This window comes from Macrobrachium nipponense, chromosome 24, assembly GCF_015104395.2.
Source record: "Macrobrachium nipponense isolate FS-2020 chromosome 24, ASM1510439v2, whole genome shotgun sequence".
Classification (NCBI taxonomy): domain Eukaryota; kingdom Metazoa; phylum Arthropoda; class Malacostraca; order Decapoda; family Palaemonidae; genus Macrobrachium; species Macrobrachium nipponense.
Genome location: NC_061091.1, coordinates 5540121 through 5559855, shown reverse-complemented (window position 1 = coordinate 5559855; position 19735 = coordinate 5540121). Strand labels below are relative to the sequence as shown.

The following is a 19735-nucleotide window of genomic DNA, read 5'->3' as shown; positions in this document are numbered from 1 at the left end:
GCCGTTAATCTCTCATATGGGTTATTTTAGTACATTTGAAGGAGTGACCTAATAGTAAGCTTTTCTTAAAAACTTTTGTTAATAGTATTAAAGTCAACAATAAGACTTTGAAAAGTGTGATCAGTAGTGCAATTATCGCAAATTTCCATGAAATACGTACATTAATTGTAGCTGCTGGATCTTCATTTCCACCTTCTTCAGCACCTTCTTCCTCTTCGCCTTCCTCTTCCTCCTCTCCACAGGACTTGGCTAGTGGCAGAAGCATACAATATACTATTCATAAACATTACAGACTCGCTACAAACAAAAACTGAAAGTATTAAACTAGAAAGATACAATTATTTCTTTAATTTCCACAAGGTGGATACTCCAAAGTCTTGGTTATTATAGATGATCTTGGTCCACTTCTATTTACTATAAATTACCATAAAAAAAATCAAACAATGCATCGTATTTCATATGATGTAAAAGACAACATGACCTCCATTGCAAAGCTTGTTAAACCCATAGATGTTGCAAAGACATCATTATTGGACAGTTTAGTACACTTATTCTATTCCTCTCAAAATGGGATAACGGTTTTCTTATCTACAGCTGAACTCATAAAATTATTCACCCATAATTTCCGCATATGACATGTAGAGTGGATCATCTGCTAAAACTCCTGAGTGTTCAGTTGTGGCCTTTCTGCTGAAGGTGGTCACAAGCTGGGTAAGCTGATCAGGTTTGCCTTCATCCTCCTCAGCTTCTTTCTTCTTGCTCTCAGCTTCTTCAAAGGATTGCTGTGAAACATATAATAAGCTGAGAATTAGGTGCAGCATCAATATTTTTAACTACTGTATAGTACAAAGAATAAGATAAGATAGCAATTAGGTGCACTGGAACCTCTATTTGTTTCCAAGTCCACGTTTTCTTAATGGTATCAGCTGGATTTCCTGTGTCTTATTTTATAATAAAATCTCATTCTATAGTTTTTCGTTAGCCCTATTTTGTGAAGTGTAATAATGATGTTCCCTCCAATTTCTGCATAAAATTATTTCTCCATATTTCTTTGAGATAAGCCCAAGAACTTCTGAAGTACCCTTCATAATGATATAATGGCAGTGCTAAGAAAATACCTTTACTCATCAATATTCTACATAAGGAATAGCTTCAATATTTTTTTGCTGTACAGTATTTGAATTGGAGCTTCTTAGGGTAAATATAATGTTTGCCTTAATTTACAGCGAAATTATGGTAATGATGTTTATGAATTACTAACTATGTTATACACAATACCAGATGCCAAAGATGAATTGTCATATGTATTGCAGGAGTCTATATTTAGAAAACAACTGAAACTTAAAGGCCTTCAGTATTTATTTTTTGTATACTGTATAATGATCTCCACGAATCTATAATATTCTGTTATTTCCTGCAGTTAGATTTTCCTTGAGAAAATGCTGATTAAATTACTGTACAAATACCAAGTTATTTTTTTACAAAAGCAGATTATCACACTTAATCATTATTTGAGAAGCTACTAAATTTTGAGCAGTCTTTATATTTGTTGTTTACAAATGGAAACTGCATTATTTGTCTTTGTTGCTAATAATCAAAATAAAAAAATCATCAAGAGAAAACAAATCTAAAATATTTTTTTAAGGTTAAAGGTTATGTTATGAGATACAATAGAATTATAATTAAGTCAAAGAGCATTTGGGAATCCACAAAACAAACTATACATATGAAAATAAGATGGGATGATTACCCTGAGTACTTTTCAAAAAGATACTGCAACCTGGTTATCATCATAATTTCATTTAGAGCAACAAGTCACACTGTCAGTTTAAGAGGAATTTTTAATAAAACTAGATAATCCCTATTTCTGGGCTCAGCCGTGTCGCTGTCAAAATCCCTTTTTTTCATTGTTTCCTTTAGATGTCAACAAACAGCAAGAACTATAGCAATATAACAAGAACTACACTTAGTAACTTTTTAAGAAAATCACTGAAGCAACATGATAATGCCTCACAAGAATATACTATCTGATTTGCAGCAAACTCTCCAACACAAGAAATCTGCAGCACTCACCGTCAAATCCTCAATGACGACTTCCTGTCCAACGTTTTCGTCAGAAAGCCAGAACTCCCGGTAGGTCCTTAAGAACAAGTTGACAGCACGATGCCTGTATGATATGTTGGTTTGAAAAAAAGCCAGGTTAAACTGATATGCCCGTTAGTAGGTGGTAGTAATTCTATCTGCTGCCCTCACCCGCTTGATTCTCTAAGGAAGCCTTGAGATATTAATTGCTTCAAAGTCTAACTAGATTACTATCGGTGCACTTTCTAGTTATTCATGTAACTCTTACTACTTGGCTACACAACACATAAATATTCAAACAACAGCAGTGGTGCTAAGCATAAATGCACATGTAATGACAGTTGATAGTGAAATATGTACACAGAAAATGCTGAAGACTACTACAGGTTGATTGGCGTAAAAGAGCCAGCCATATCAAGTTTCTAAAATCTCTTGGACTAAGTATGTCTATTTTTGTCATCTACTTTTATTATTGACTCTAAACCTTTATACCTAAGGTAGAAGAAAAATTATAATTGCAAGCAAACAAAATCCAGATGGTCATCAAGAAACTACAAAAAGCCAAGACAAGGCCGAAGATTATTGGAGGTGAATTACGTCAATTATTAAAGAGATAGTTGTATTAATTCCTCTTCAATATAATGTTATTATAACTGACTTTTCAAAAAGTAAGAGAACAAAAATATTTCCATATACTAATGGTTGGGTGCCCTTGTATACTTATCTCCAAAGAAATGAGAAAACTTCAATAGTAATTTTAGTTACAAGCATGACTTGATTCTTCTTATATACTGCTAAATATATATACAGGTGTCCTTCTCTGGTAAAGCTAGAGTTTATTTACATGACTTACTTATCTAGTACAGACAATCTAATCACTCTTCCAAAGGAAAACATTTTATTTCCACTCTCACAACAATTTGTTAAGAGCTCTTTTCACTAAGAGCAATTTGTCTTTCATTCTAGTTAGGTTCACCGACAATTCCTCGTTGTCTGTGACACACTTGAATTTCACAACTAGTAATTATTTACAAGTCTGATTAATATATTGTGCTGACGAGTCGTAAACATGAAATTCAAACAAAGATACTATGGTGCTTTTCCTACTTTTATCTTCGGCAGTTCTCACCTTCATATCTCACAATGCTTTGTTACATTTTATACAAAGGTTTTCAAAGTATAAATAATTTCCAGGATGTTGCTGAAGACATTATTGTTGTAAAAAGCAAATTTTTCTGGAATTGCAGTTGAGTTTGCACACAAGAACATTTTAATGTAAAGCACCTTAATACCCTTAAAAGCATCTCAATACTCTGAACAAGACAAAGGTTGAATTATCTTCATCTTCAAGCTTATGAAGATATGTTCATTAAATATTTTTTAGTAAAATATTTAACTGAATGTCTTTAAAACTGAGACACAATTCATTGCTTCCAAATTAGAGTTTTCCATTAGCAACAGTTTTGCTGGTTTTAGCTTTAAAAATTATGAAAGAGGGTTAGATAGAATTTGCTGCAGCCAACTATGTAGTGCCTCAACAACTCAATGCCAGGCTAAATCAATGTATTCCAGTATTAAGAGGTAAATGATTTAAAAAAAGGATAATAATCATTATAATGTGTGTGTATGTACACTTCACAGGATCACTGGGACATCATGGTCCTCCCTCTTTACTTGCTGACTGGTATACATACTGTACACACCTTCAAAGCATAGAATTAAAGTTTAAATCAAAAGCCCTTTATGGAAACATTCAACAATAGTACATACAACTTCTGGCGGGAAATTACATAATCAGACACAAATTCCTAAGCTTTTAGATAATCTAATATAAAAAAGTGTTTTCAAATACATAAATAACTTTACAGTGGTATGTAAATTTCTGTTCCAATGGCTACATCAACTAACAAAAATTTTAGACAGCAAGAAAAACCAAAATTTTTGCATGTAATGCAATTTCATTTGAAGTTAAACAAGCTAATATTTTGGTGATGTGATCAAGTGGGAAGGTTCCACATTAGAAAACAAAGCATTGAAAATGTTATGGAAAACTGAGTGGAAGCCATTTATACACTTCAAACGGAAAGTGACTATTATGGTGAATCCAAGCGTATTATTAACAAATTTTTGGCTAGTACCTTGCGTTACACTGAAGGAAATATGTCAGGGACTGCTACCATGCAAGGAAAAAAAAAGGCTTGGACAACACAAAAAGATTAGCAATGCTCCATATAAATAACCTTTAAACCCTTTTATAAATGTTTCCATTATATCGGTAAATCTCATAATTACAAATAAATATTCTTAATAAATGAAATTAATTATTAGTAAATTTTTATTTCAGCTTTTTCTTTAAATGTTCAAATTACTCATCATTGATTTATCCTGGTGCAAAGTCAGTTTGGCATCAAGTTGTTTGCAACTCAAGTGGCAGAGTACTACTCGTCTGCTGCACTGAATCTGAACGAGCCCCATCAAGTTGGCAGCATCAAGATATCTCATCCCTGTATTTTAGAAGTTTGATCATTCCAATAAATTCCCCAAGTATTAATCTATACTATACAGCCTTGTTTCAAAAATGAGGGCACAACTACAGGTGTCGCTCCTAAAGTCACGGTAACTAGTGGATGCATATTTCTCATATGCATCATTCAATATGAAACAGAGTCCCTTGTTATCGGCAGGGGTTCTGTTCCTGACGGCGTGACAATAACCGAAAATCGCAGATAACTGGAAATCGGCGATAATAGCACTGATCCCAATGATCAGAGCCACTGTTAAGTGGGAACTGATGCCAATAAGTAGGGATTGGCGCATAACGGTGCCAAAAATCCAGTTATCATCGCCATTAGACAAGCACTGTAAAACCAGATTGCCGATAAACCCGGGATGCGGGGGATATATATATATAAATATATATATATATATATAGATATATATATATATTATATATATATATATATCTATATATATCTATATATATATATATATATATATATATAATATACATATATATACTACTATATATACAGGCAGTCCCCAGTTATCAGCGGGGTTTCTGACGCCATGACGATAAGCAAAAAATATTGCTGATAACTGAAAATCTGAGATTTTTGGCGCTTATCGGCGCTAACCAGAGATAAGCGACTCTGTTAGGTACATATCGGCACCAATAACAGATTATCGGCAGTGATAAGTGGAAATCAGCACATATCGGCGCCAAAAATCGCCAATGTTCGTTGCTAGATAAGCTGCATAAAACTGGATTGCCAATAACTGGGAACTACCTGTATATAAATTTATTTGGAGATAAGAATAAAATAATTTAAGATAAGATTTATACAGTTAAATATGCATAAAAGAAAAACTGTAAAATGGTCGCTATAAAATGCTATAGGTATTATGTAAAAAATCTAAACATAATTCAAATCCTCAAGAATTTACAAGGACTTTAATTTAACTGATCATCTCCACTGAGCTAAATTCATTCCAATAAATCTTCAACTATTCAAGGCACTAAAAAAAGGGAAAAATAAAAGTTTCACCTCAAAGCAAAACCCAAAAACAGTAAAATAAAAACAAAAATGAAACCAAAATTAACTAAAAAATTAAAAAAAGCAAAGCTGCAACTGATGTTTGTAAAGTACTGATATCGAAAAAAGCACTTACTCAAATAACTATTTAAAGGTTGAGTCTGTTATTTTATTCCATGGATAGTTCTTTGACACCAGGGATCAGTGTAATGAGGAGAGTACCAAGACAGATGGAAAGAAGCACTGCACATTTAAGGAACAACATTGGAGAAACAAAAAGTATTTATGCTCATCTGCTTTTGGGTTTGTTGTTATATTGTTTGAAAGAGATACTGAGACTGCAGTCTCACAAACAAAGTCCCGATTAAGTTGCAGTGTAGAGAGGTAACGTGACCTTGAATATTCACTAGGAAATGTATAAGGACTTAATTAATTCTATGCATATGATACAGTAATATGACTTACACAATTTCACAGTCATTATTTAAGAACTGAGGAAAAACAGAAGCAGAATATATCAAGCAAATAAAAATGGCTTCAGCTATAGCTAATCAATATTTGAGTAGTTTTTCGTTTACTTATTTCTTTTATAAAAGCAGATGAGCCTAATGTACAGATATGAAGTGTATAAAAGCAACAATAACATTTAAAAGCATAAATACCATTAGGTAATTATGTCAAAGGAAAAGGAATATAAAAATCTTACAGAGAAAAAAATATGTCGTTCAAAAGGAAATCCACTCGTGGTAATAGGAGACAAATATGAATTACTGAAAGGTTTTTTCAAGTAAATTTACTGTACAGTAAAAGGTATTTAAATCACATGCAAAACAGTTAAGCAATGAATGATAAAGTGGTTTGGTGTCTGCAATATAGAAGCAAAAGATTTACAAGAAGCACAGAACAAAAATCAGAAAATCTATGACCTAGAAAATTTCATAGGGCATACAGCATTGTCAAATATAATGAATATATTCAGCTTATGAAAGGAGAAATAGAAGTGAAAGTATCTGTGAGGAGGTATAATCAAACAAACGGTTAAATTATGTCAACCTAGATGTTTGCATCTTAAAGGCACGACATAAATTACCAATAGTACGTACAGTGGGAAGGTAATTTTCAAAACTCTTGTATTTAGTAAATAGGGAAGAAGGAAGAATTGAGGAGCCAACCCTATATAATACTGTGACAACACTTTTGTGAAAAAGATGACAGTTTTTTTTAAATGTGCTAGTATTTATGAGAGCGTAACCGAGAGAAATTTCACTATAAAAGAAAAATAAGTGAAGAGAGAATGTACATATACAAGACTGGTAGTGATAAGAGATGAGACATGTCAAAATGATGACTTGATGAAAAAGAACAATGTTAATTCATAGCCTCACATTAAAGGATTTCACGAAATGACAAAGATAAGGATAAAAATACTGAAAATCAGTCTATAAAAAACTGAAAAATAAAAATACTACAGTAAAAAAAATGTAAAAATCTTCAGTAACAGGAGTGTTATCACATTCCTTAAAGAAGAAAACAAAATGAGATGAGCAAACTGCCTACGCCACATTACCTTCGGATGTTATAGAAGGGCACGGAACGAAGGCAGGCAATGGCAGCACGCTTGCGAGCAAATGAGAGCAGTTTGCGCCAGCCAGAACGGGAGGCAGGGGGTGTGCAGGCCTGTGCCAACCCACCATCAGCTGTTAGTCGGTATCACTGTTACCATAACACTAGGTCACTTATTTTCAGCCAAAATTCCCAAACTCTGTGCCACCAATGATCATGCCAACACTAAGACTTAATTACAGTATTACAATAATATACCAAATGTTAACGTAAATTGAATATCAAATTTATACAGTTACATGGCAAAGTTACCAACTCAAATCTTTATAAAACCAAGCTAAAGTAATGACTGAGTTGTAAGTTGAAATTCCTCAAATGAGTGGGTTTCAAAAATAGCACGGCAATCGTAAATACTCAAACAAGACTACTCACATTTGGGCATCATTTGGAAATCACTGAACAATGAGGTCATTTAGAAAAGCATGGCCAAATGACAAATGATGGCAAAAGAATGGAACTGCTGAAAATAAGGGCTTAGTGATGAGCTACATATATTTCAGGGCAATAACTTATCAGCCTAACTCTGCAGAGATCATTCATCATATGATTTACCACATACAGTTATCGCATTTATTATGAAAGAACCCACCACAATACGTAAAGAAAATTAGACAGTATTACAGAACTGCTGTGCCCTAAAGCTTTATGTTGTATTATTCAACGGTAACAACATTAGCAGGTTTACTTAGAAAGAGCTCTGTGAACATATGCGAAAAAGCTTTCTTATTACGAAAATGACAAAAGAGAGCAGTAGTCGCACACATCAAGTTGAATTAAATCCTTCTCTGTGGGGCCATGAAAATGATCTCTACTAATGGATAGGTTGATGCCAAAGAGGCACTATTCAAACTCTGCGGGTGAGGTTGCTGGGAAAGTAAAACTTCACAGTAGCATTTTGGATTCAGTTTTCATGAGTCAGTTAGTTTAGATAACCAAATGGTCACACTAACAGAAAATGGTATTTTTTCCTTATAAATGAGGGGTGATTGTATGGTCTGTAAATTAAACTTGGAAGCAAAAACAGATTTCTCTTGATGTCCCTTTCTGTAATAGGATGTAAGTTAGCTTTATAAGTACACATACATAAAAAAAATTTGCTATTGCAAAAAAGAGCTAAAGTCTGAATAAGTTGTACTTTCCCAAATCATCAAACACATCAGATGTTAGTGTGGTAATATTACACTAAAATAACACACTCAATATGTAATATAATCAATAAACTATCTATCAATTTATAGTATATATTCCAAGTTGCAATCCTAAGTTTATGCGTATACAGTACTGCCATATACATGAAAGTTAATAAATGGAAGTCATTTTACAGCCATAAAAAAATAAAAAAATACAATTCCAGCAGTCTCACACTTCTGTGAAATTACTTTCAAAGTATGTAACCTAAAGAGCAAAGGTTATTTCCATTGGATATAATTCTCTTGGTTCACTGCAAGAGAAATACTCCAGTAACCTGGGAGAAAGAGGAAATCCATTAACTCCATTAATCTGGAAACCATCAGAATGAAAAAACCATGCATGTCTGATTCAGCATATCAAACATATTGTGCATTTAGTATACACTACACTGCAAAGGTCTAAAAAAATATTATTCACATACAAACAACATTTAGAATACGTACTGCTCTTAACAACTGCTTGGGTAACTTGCATTTTCCTCTCAATCACAAACAGATGATTATAACTTTATGAAAGACTCAAGTAAGGCAGAAATACAGTATGTATACTTTCATTTAACTTTCAAGCAGTGTTAACAAGCCTAGTACCCTAAATTCTTTTCAGTTGCTCCATGAAAAGTAATCATCATTCCTTCTGATGACATGGTGTCATTTGAATAAACACTTAAAAACTTATATTACCTGGGATTGGTAAAAGCTATCATGAATCAGGAAAATTCTCAAATATGGACACATCCAATCATTTGTCTGGTGTACATCCAATTATCAATTACCGCTGACATAACATGGAACAACATCAAAGAATGTGTTAGTCCAGGACATTTTCACTGTTTCAGAACAGTTGAAAGCATCAACTGCATCCATTCTGATTGCTGCCACTGCACAAGTCAAGTTCAACCTTCAGAAACATTTCTGGAAACTCAAACAAAGTCTTCTCATTTTAAAGAGAAGCTTTTGAGAGTCACCAAAATTTTTGGATTACTCCCTGAGGGCTCAGTATCAGAGAGAACTCCATGTTTCTAATTGAAGGTCTTCAAGACAATATGTGCAAGTAGTTGGTGGAATATGCCGTTTCTGGAAACCCAGGTACCTGGGCATCATGTGCAAGGAAGTCTGCCTGAAGCATGCCAAGATAGCACGCTTTCTCTGCATTGATACCACTGACCGCCATACTTCCTTCGTTGTTGAGGGATGGTCAATCTGGAGAGTGTTGCCACTGAGTTACATATCTAGAACTACTGTACAAACTATGTATAATTAGAACTGAAATTATTCCCTTCCATTTACATTTGAAATACTTGAGTACAAGAGAAATTACTTCCCAATCTATACTACAGGACGTACAGGTAAATAAAATGTTAACATAGTAGTAAATAAATGAAAATCATGCTGCTCACAGAATTGAACTAGATCATATACAGTATGTACATAACTATATGTATTAAGTACAGCATCATGTTTTAAGAAGCAGGGTACGCACTGCAATTCTGGTAATTAATTAAACTGGAGGCAATGCATGAGAAAACTAAATGTGCACCGTCTTGCTTCTGGCTATTAGAGCAAATTACAGATAAACTGTGAATTGAATTTTATGAGATCAAAGTTCAAAAGAATACATTACTTCCTGAGTGAGACCATACTTTTGATGTTTCTGTTCTTGAAGGAGAGAGTAATAGCTATAAAATGACAAATTTATAAAGTAATTTGTATTTTTCATTACATATACGTAAACCCTCGGTTTTTACATAGGGGGTTTGCTTCCAGCACAAGCTGGAGGTGGCCGTTTAACTTAAAACAAGGTGGATATTGGCAGTTGGCTACCATGGAAGGGGAGGAATAAACTAAACTTAGGGTCATTTATTGTTCGTGTGGTGCTTTTACGTTGCATGGAACCAGTGGTTATTCAGCAACGGGACCAACGGCTTTACGTGACTTCCGAACCACGTCGAGAGTGAACTTCTATCACCAGAAATACACATCTCTCACTCCTCAATGGAATGGCCTAGAATCGAACCCGCAACCACTAAGGTGGGATGCTAATACCATACCAACCACGCCGCTGAGGCACTCATATTGGGTCATTTAAGATATGAATAAGATTACTCACATTATCATTTGTATCATCATTTATGTATGTAAATCACATTTTCTTGCATTTACATATTTTTCACCTTCAATTTTGACTGATCAACTCTTATACGCTGAATTGTGCCATTTGCATGCATATAGAGATGTAGAAGGGCTTGAATGGTTTCTTTAGCATGGATTTTTAACATGGTTATTTTAATTCTGATTCTTTATGCTTAAGAGACTTGTTCAGAAATGAAAAATATCAATTTTCCATTCACAGAAAGTGAAAGGACTATTAAGGCAACTCTCCTTCATGAAAGCGAAGGAAACACTAATATCATTTATAAAATGAAAGAAAAAATGTTGAAACTACCAAGATGAACTGCTTGGGTAACATCTAAAGTGCAAGATAATTGAATGTAGAGATACATAAAGCATTAAAAGGTTACAATAAGTGAAAAGACAGACTAGAGTGTCTTAAGATCTGAACACATGGCAAGAGTGGGGATGGCGATGACTTTAATTCAAGTTTTAGGCATGAGAAGACAATGAAGGTTTAGAAGGTGAATGATGTACGTATAGTGTGCAAGGGAAGCTTGACATGTTGCTGATGATTGTAGGTGATGTAGCTATGTATACTATGATTCTTCTAAACATGGATTCATTCATAGTTCAATAGTCAAAATCATGAATGTATCAGGGACCTTTTGGTTCTTCTCTAGAACAATCCCTGAGGATAAAACTGCCTAATGTTGAATGAAATATGAGATCTAACAGATTTCAAAAGATTTTAACTTCTCGTATTTCTAATTTCTCAAATTTATTGAGACACTTCCAATTTCAATATCAATAGTCAAGAAAAATTACCAGAATTGATGTCACCCAAACAATGAACATCTTTCTTTTTTCTTTAAAAATGTAAGAAATAAAATTTTTACATGAATATCTTCAAAACTGTGAGCAATGAACTTAAAGTGATATAAAACAAGAAAAATTTTCTATTTGATGTGTGCATGTGAAACTTTTTCACAAAAAATATTGGTATAATCACTAAGGAAAGCATAAATTGTGCCAAAAATAGCTACTTATATAAGGATCAAGAGATAATGTTGCAAATTATTTCAATGCATAAGGAAATAAAAACAGTGCAGTTACCTCATAACAAAAATAAAAAATAAAACATTAAAAAATAATGCTCTTAAATGACACATACCTATAGATCTTAGCATCATAATGGAGGTCAAGTTTATTGAATAATTATGAATTTGAATAAATATTTTCCCAATGCTAAAGTACCGCTATCTCTAGCATACTAATTCTTTCACTTAAACTGTTAAACTTTTTGTGATAAGAGCAATATATAATTCTGAAATATTCCTTCAAAGTCTCAGTTGTTACATAATGATATTGTAGAACATTAAAAAGTTCCAAAAATGCTAATGCAGTGAATAGTGGAAAGCAGATTTAAAGATTTTTGAAAAAATAAAATTTTATGGCAAAGGTTATCTTGTCCAATATAAATATTTTCACCATTCAGTTTAAAAGGAAAATACTAAATTCAAATAGTTCTCAGTTAGCAAGAAACCATTTAAAAAAATCAGGACACAAACCTAATAAATTTGGGATCTACTGGAAAAATGCTACTGCATTTGAATCACATATGAATATGGGTAAGAAGGCATAACAAATTATATATAAATAAGCAAAATAGAACTTTTTTGTAATAGGTAATATATCCAAATAAAATTAAACCTCCAAAATGATTCCCTTGACAAGATTAAAAGTAGTATATGATGTAGTATAAGACAATACTAATTAAAATGAACCATGATTTCACTAAGCACATAAACACAAACAATGGCATTTTACATCTAACAATAATAATATAGCCCTTTTTCATGGACACCAAATAAAAACATTACTTACAATGTGAAGGCCATACAGAACTTTAGCCATTGCCACAATTCTCTCTACTGTATCATCAACAGTGGGAACAATTTTCTTATCTTCATCCTCCTCTCGTGGGACCCTTCCTCCTCCAAGGCGCGAGTAAAGTATGTGTTGCCAGTTCATGGCATCACTTGGATCAGTTTTGTCAGGTAATGTCAGCTGAGTCTTAGCAAAGTCAAATATCTCGGCCTCATTTACTCTCTGCATGGGAGAAAATGACATCATGTTGACTATAGTATGAATAGGCTGACTTACTTTTTAAAGGATCATTAAAAGCATCACAAGTGTAAGATTTAGTTTTCTACTAAAATATCCCTTTGGCTATTAATGCAATACTGTATACAGTAATATCATACAAGTATAACATCAAGGTTTCTGGGAAAGTTTAATTGTTACTTATAGTAATCACTTGCTTCCTTGTTCAAGAGCAAATGCTCACTGAGATAAAAAAAAAAAAACTAAGAAAAAATAAATGACAAGTGAACACTTATTCAACACAAGTTCAGAATACCTCTTAGTCGCACATATTTTACCTGCATGTGTTAAAAGCTGTACATACCGCTAAGAATTTCTCCTTGCAATGTTGCACCAATTCTTGCTCTTTTCCAGCAAAAAGATTGAGACCTACAGGGAGGAGACGCTTCAAGCAGGCAACCATCAAGGATGAAGCCAACTCCTTCTCTTTGCTGATCTTCTTGCCGCCTGAACGCTTCTTCTTCTTCTGAAAATTGGGTGGACAAACATCCCTGTACCATTTTCTTGAAAGATATCAAACTTTTTCAAACTTTGAAATTGTAGCTCAAACATAAATTGCTAGGCTTAGTAAAACATAATGCATTCATTATACTGTACATACTTGAATTCAAAGACTAGCAACAGCTATTGGATGAATGTTCCAATAACATGACAAAATGCATACTAATACTAAAATATGAAAAAGTATTCTTTACGGTACTTCTTCAAAATAGTAAGAAATCTTGGATATCAAGACAACTAATACAAAATGGTTATAAGTTTCCAAAAGATCTACTAAAAATCTGATGAAATACCAAAAGAAAATATTCACGTTTGAAACAAGTATACAATCAAATTCATACCACATAACTTTTCTTCCAAATAAAAATTAAAACGAGAATGCATATCTATCTAAAAAAAACCTGATCTTAGTGGTCTTACTAAAATACTTTATAATATAAATAATTCTTCATTGAAAACACATTGCATTACACTGACTCTGCTACTTGTATTACACTCTAAAAACAGTTCAGGAATGCCATGATCTTTTATGGTCTCATTTTTACTAAACTAATCAGAGAAATCACATCTTATAACCTGGAAGGAGTAAGATTTTGCATTTCATCAAAATATGCAATAACCTACCATGCCCAAAGAAGACTGACGTGGAATAGGGAAGGGAAACTAACTACATACTGTATAATTATTCACTTGGGTTTTTAATCCAACCCTCAGTTCCAGTTAAGTCAATTCAAATTCACCAAATCTTGCAGTAAAGGTTTCTGTTTACTTTTTCACGTTTCAGAATAATCTTCACATAACCATGCTGTTCTTCTCTTTTTACCTGCACTAACATCAACTGCATTAATCAGGCTATGGATATCTGTGTTGTACTGTATACAGATAGTAGTTCCATGAATAAATGCATTGAATAGCAGACCATTTCAATGGATACACAGCTATTATAACTGACACCACTTAATATGTCTACACTGTGGCTTAAAAGTATATTCTGTGACTTCCATGAAAAGGTAAGAGACAAAACAGCCAGTATAATAAAATGTTTGAGGAAAATGCAGAGAAAAAATAAAACTGTGCAAGTGAAAAAAACAAGCATGGTTGCATACGGACAGAAAGAGTTTCTGGTCCATAATCCTAGAAGAGTACCTCTTCGACCAATCTGAAGTTTACAAGATAACATATTCCATTTCAATGACATATAAAAGCGTATTTAATCAGACAAACTTCATGACTTGAATCTTTTTCATTGCCAGAACTTCAACTGAGCTGACAGCACAAACATTTTCTCTATACAAAATACTCTTGTTGCTGTTTTCTCTCATATCTCTGAAACTGAACTAAGACTAAGCTGTATGACAAAAAAAAGTGTAAAACTTGCACATGATTTAAAACATTTTCTATAATTCTTGGCAATGCTAATAAGAAAAAAAGATCAACGCTCTGAATCCAGATTCCAAAGTATGGCACCAAAGCAATTGTAGCCACCATGTGAGATCTTCTTTGACAAGAGGTAGGCTCTGTCTTGCTACAACTCTCACTCTCATACTAAGAGTCAAATTTGATATGGAAAGTGTTTGCAAGAATTGTTTTCTAATCCACACAAAATGCATACTTCACTGCTCAATTCAGAGGTGTTAAACAACTCCTCAACTATTGGTAATCATCTTCAAGCTGCTATTTTGTATCTGAGAGTGTGACTGGATCTGCAGCATACAAATACATTTGTGGTTCCAATCTCAATTACATGCCCCTTCTAAATTATCAGTACAGTATTTTACATCCTCACTTTGCAATATATGCAAGTGAGTCTCACTTATCATTCATCCTCACATCAGAACTATATTAAAATCCCAATGGTTAGCATCGAGTACAAACATCAAGATGAAATTGGATGAAGACTGTAATATCTGCCTAATTGAATGATATTGGTTCACAACTCCAACCTTCATATAAAGGGATTTTGACAAAGGAAAAATCTATTTCTGGGGAGAAACCTGTGTTGCCCGGTGAAAAGGATCCTACATCTGCTTGCTTCCTTTGGGGTCTTCCCTCTGAGTTGTCCAATTTCTTTAACTTTACTTACATTTTAAAAACAATTATTCTGGTGTATTCTATGATAATCTAGGTATGGAAATTGGTACGTAGTTTCATAGAACTTCTTAATAATAATAATAATAATAATAATAATAATAATAATAATAATAATAATAATAATAATACTGAGGTGAATGTGGAATATGTATGTATATCATTTCAAAAAAATTGAGAAAAATGATAATGCTATACCCTTTGGACCACCATCCTATGTGTGACTATAATCGTGCACAGCAACAGAGTTGTAGGCCACAGTTTACTTATGAAAAATGAAAGTGTTCTTGGATAATGCTTTTTGTAGGACATTAATAAAAAGCAATAGACCAAGACCTTGTTTGCTGTATACAGCCAAAAAAAAAAAAAAAGCATTCTCATTAGACATAAAAGAACATCTTTTTCCTCTTTGCAATGACAGTGATGATTCACAAGCGGGAAAAGTGAAAGCTATGATGAAACACTGTCAGTGACAGTGTGAGGAGACAAGGGTTCAACCTGTACAGAGGTTAATCAATGAAAGGATTATCTACCAAGTGAGATGTGCTGCAAGTAGATGGTAAATCCCTCCAGTGGAAGAAGTCTCACCACAACATGAACAGCCACTTCCCTACTTTAGAATTAGGATTCAGAGCTTGGTTTTTTTTCAGCTTAATCAGCATTTTTATTCTAGTATGAAGATGTACTATGTACACTCTTGGTGGAAGTTGCAAGAGAAAAATATGACCGCATATAATTAATGTGAAACTCGGTCTCTCTTGATCTGAGAAAGATCTTTACTCCAAGATTTGCTACTTGTAAAGGGAACCTAAAATCAAACCAACTCAGGATTTCAACACATGCTTAAAGGAAACTGCCAAAAAGGTGTGATACCACATGAAATTTATAACAACTGTTACATAAAAATAAAGAATATCAAAGCAATGACTAAAATATTTGAACCTGAATTATAAAACACAAATACATAAAAGCCCAACAAAAGAGAATGTAAAAAAATACAAAATACAAATATTAAATACATCGGCCAAAATAACAAAGAAACAACATAACAAACTACAGAACTACTTAAAGAACTCCAACATAAATTTCCAAAATAACTACTAATAGATAAAAATGAAATGAAAACTAACAAGAAAAACAACTGAGCAAAACGATTTGCAAATGAAACTAAATGCAAAACAAAAGTAAATGAAAAAGTCCCTGTCAACCAAGAGAAAAACAAAATTCAACAAAATAGAGAAAAAAATGAACAAAAGTCCAAAATGCTGAAGATATTTAGTCTTCCTTTTTCACTGCAAAACCAAAACACCATCATATTTATTGTAGGGAATTTAATCATGAAAATCTGAAGATGATTGTAAGTATGTGGGATACTACAGAACCAATAAAGAACTGCTAATAACAAACTAAGAATCTAGGGTAACTCAAAATTACTCTGCACCAAAAAAGCTGTGCATGCTACCCGGAGCGCTACAGGTTGTGGTACTTTTACCATGATGCAAGATTTGACATTACAATACAGGTGGTGGGAGGCATCAGGAAAAACATTGTATCAAAAAAGCTGTAAAAATTGAGACAAAAACAATAAATAAAAAAGTCACATAGTCTGAAATTTTGTAAAAGAGTAAGAATGGTATATATGTAATACACAATTTGACATACTGTATGTAAACATAACACATACATAGAGTATATATTCATGTGCTTATTACACATATAAGTTTGTATACAGAGTACATAATGTATACATAAGGCCCTTGTTTATACATATATTTCATGTATGATGTGTATGCATGTATAATATACATGATTGGTTGTCAAAGTTAGGGGAACTCCTCCTATTGGCTGAGAGCCAGGATGAGTCATTCAACTCCCAACCAAAATAATATAGTATATGCTGACATCACCATGCATGGAGGCATAACGGAACATAAACAAGGAACTTCTTACCAGAGAAACAAGATGATCTACAGAGAATAAAACTGACAATAGAAAATATACATAGATAAACATTACCAACAAGTGTATTGAGGAGGCTACATTTCAGGGAATCCAGTATTTCAAGAAATGATATCTCATAAAAAAATTTTGCAAGCAGCTGATGTCTGTTCAATAAATCTGTGAGAAAAGATCAAAATTTTCTTCTGTATGTAATTATAGGTTAACACAATTGCCTGTGTAATAGTGTAAATCAATGATCTTTTTAGTGAAATATACAATATTTTTTCATGTTTGTGAACAATGAAATGTTGAAGTATTAGTTACAGATGTATTGAAAGAATGTAGCCCATGACAGAGTTTACAAGGTTATCTATGAAAAAATAACAGGCAGCATATTATTTGAGAGTCAGATGTAATCAGGTCTGATTTTATGAAATATTAAATCTATAATTCTTTGAATAGAGAATCATGCAAATCATGCCACAGCAAACGACTGATATTCTGGAAAACATGATATAACCTGTACTGAATAGTATAACGACCAAAACAAAAATTGACACTAGATGCATGACAGTTTATAAACATAGTGCAAGTATCTCTAGAAACTTTAATTCTTTTCTATTTCAAACTTCACTCTGTATAGTGCTGTATTCATCACTGTAGGTGTTAAAAATGACATTTAATGGAAAAATATGAAGGGAAGTATTCTTGTAGAAAAGTGACTGGAAATTGTCAAGAAACTGAAACGACAAAACTTTAAACTTATCGGTACATACTGGCATGTAGGGGGGTGGTCCTGCTTGCTAAACAAAGATGAAAAATAAGATACAATTTGAAAAGTCTGTACAACTGATATGCAACATAAAGGAAGAAAACAAATAGTTCTATAATACTTTGTTTAGAAATAATTTCAAAAAGGAATATCTATATCATACAAGAATATAAGCTAATAAATTAGTACATGAAATACTGTATGGTGACATGTGCCAAAAATAACACAAAAAGATGAAACTGGAGGCAATGTACACGGGCAAGACTATGACACAAAAATGTATTCAGACACAGACCATCATGATAAAATTGTCTCTTGATAAGAATTAATATTAAAAATCAGCTTTTTCTGTTGTCTTTCTACATGCCTGCTATTCAAAAACTATATATAAACACCTAGAGGACTTTGTCCACAGATTGTACTCTTAGTAACCGTTAACCTTATACAGCCCTCATAAAATGGACTGTTGAACCCAAAATGGCTCGGTAATTGGTGTTTGTTGTAAGTTAATTTAACTGCTGAGAGAATGACCAAAGACACATCTGTACTGCCATTAGAAATCAGCTTAAAAAAATTCCTTTAAGAACACAAGCACTATCAGGCAGAAGTATCATTACTTACAAAAGCTAGTCTGAAATAAGCATATAGTCCCTAAAAACTGTACGATTGTCCTAAAAGCCCAATGTATACCACCAGATTTTAAAATCAGTAACTGGAACTCCTAAAGAAACATTATGACCCACATGTGCTTTTTCGGACCACAGTTTCAAACACAAAAAATAGAATAATAAAAGTTGCCAGAACATTTTGGTGACCTCATAAGTTTACCGGTAGACCATCCTAATATAAAAGTAAGGTAGGAGTGTGAATTACTGACCAAGCAATCCCCACTGAAGGGAGGAGCAGTGGGTCTTTCTCTCTTGGTGACTGATAGTTTTACTGCACCAAAGCTCTAATTTTGGTACAATCTTAGTTCCCTTTGAACCAAAGAAAATCTAGGGGAAGCTTGTAAAAATTGACTGAAAATCCTAATTCTATTGGCAAAATGGTCCTCACTTGTAATAAATCAAGATATTACATATATACTGGAAGTCTATATCAATCTAAGGAAACCATAGTGACTATGAAAACAGGCAAGCAAACATCTACAAATGAACGAGGTCATCCAGCAAAGGTGGTTCTATGATGCAAACTTGATAAAGGTGGGGAACGGGACATGAAAGCTGATGTCCTGATAAATGTGAAGTAATGAAGAGGATCCAAAGTCCGTCAACTACAATCTTCAAGACAAAAGCTGGTGGTAAACAGAAAAAATACTGACTGCTCAAGATCAGTACAGTGCATAGAGTATCAGCTAGTATGTTCATATGGCCAATTGCTGTGGCACATTTTTCAGAATATCTGAACTACAGAAAATATATCAGGATTGAACTGGTTCCTCAAAAGGTGAATGAACTTGTGTAATGAAATTAGAAACAAGCAGTCTGCTTTGCAGGACAATTAACTTTCCAGACTAATTTCAGTGAAAAAGATAATCAACCATATATTATTACTATGAAGAAATACAATATTTGCTCAAACTCTGGATATATAACAACTCTCAATACAAACAGAGTTTATAACTCTTTCTGGAAGGAAAAACAATTTACTGCATCTACCAATGAAGATCCAATAACAAATATATAAGATGGGTGACACCTTCATTTACAATGCCCTATATTATTACTATG

The 19735-nt window shown here is 33.2% G+C and overlaps 1 protein-coding gene across 26 annotated transcripts in view; it reads right to left on the bottom strand.

Moving 5' to 3' along the window:
* The window catches only part of LOC135205294 (ryanodine receptor-like), a 339398-nt gene that overhangs the window by 57740 nt on the left and 261923 nt on the right, over positions 1-19735 (bottom strand). For 12 of the 26 annotated variants that reach the window (XM_064235711.1, XM_064235691.1, XM_064235765.1 and 9 more), the window contains 7 exons: positions 18010-18036; positions 13008-13169; positions 12425-12649; positions 9519-9628; positions 2074-2176; positions 617-782; positions 161-249 (listed from right to left, as the gene is read on the bottom strand). In XM_064235711.1, coding sequence (XP_064091781.1) covers positions 161-249; positions 617-782; positions 2074-2176; positions 9519-9628; positions 12425-12649; positions 13008-13169; positions 18010-18036 — 882 coding nt within the window. Of the gene's footprint in view, positions 1-160; positions 250-616; positions 783-2073; positions 2177-7182; positions 7293-9518; positions 9629-12424; positions 12650-13007; positions 13170-18009; positions 18037-19735 lie in introns of all 26 variants that reach the window. The other 14 variants (XM_064235721.1, XM_064235872.1, XM_064235874.1 and 11 more) reach the window with 5 other exon arrangements.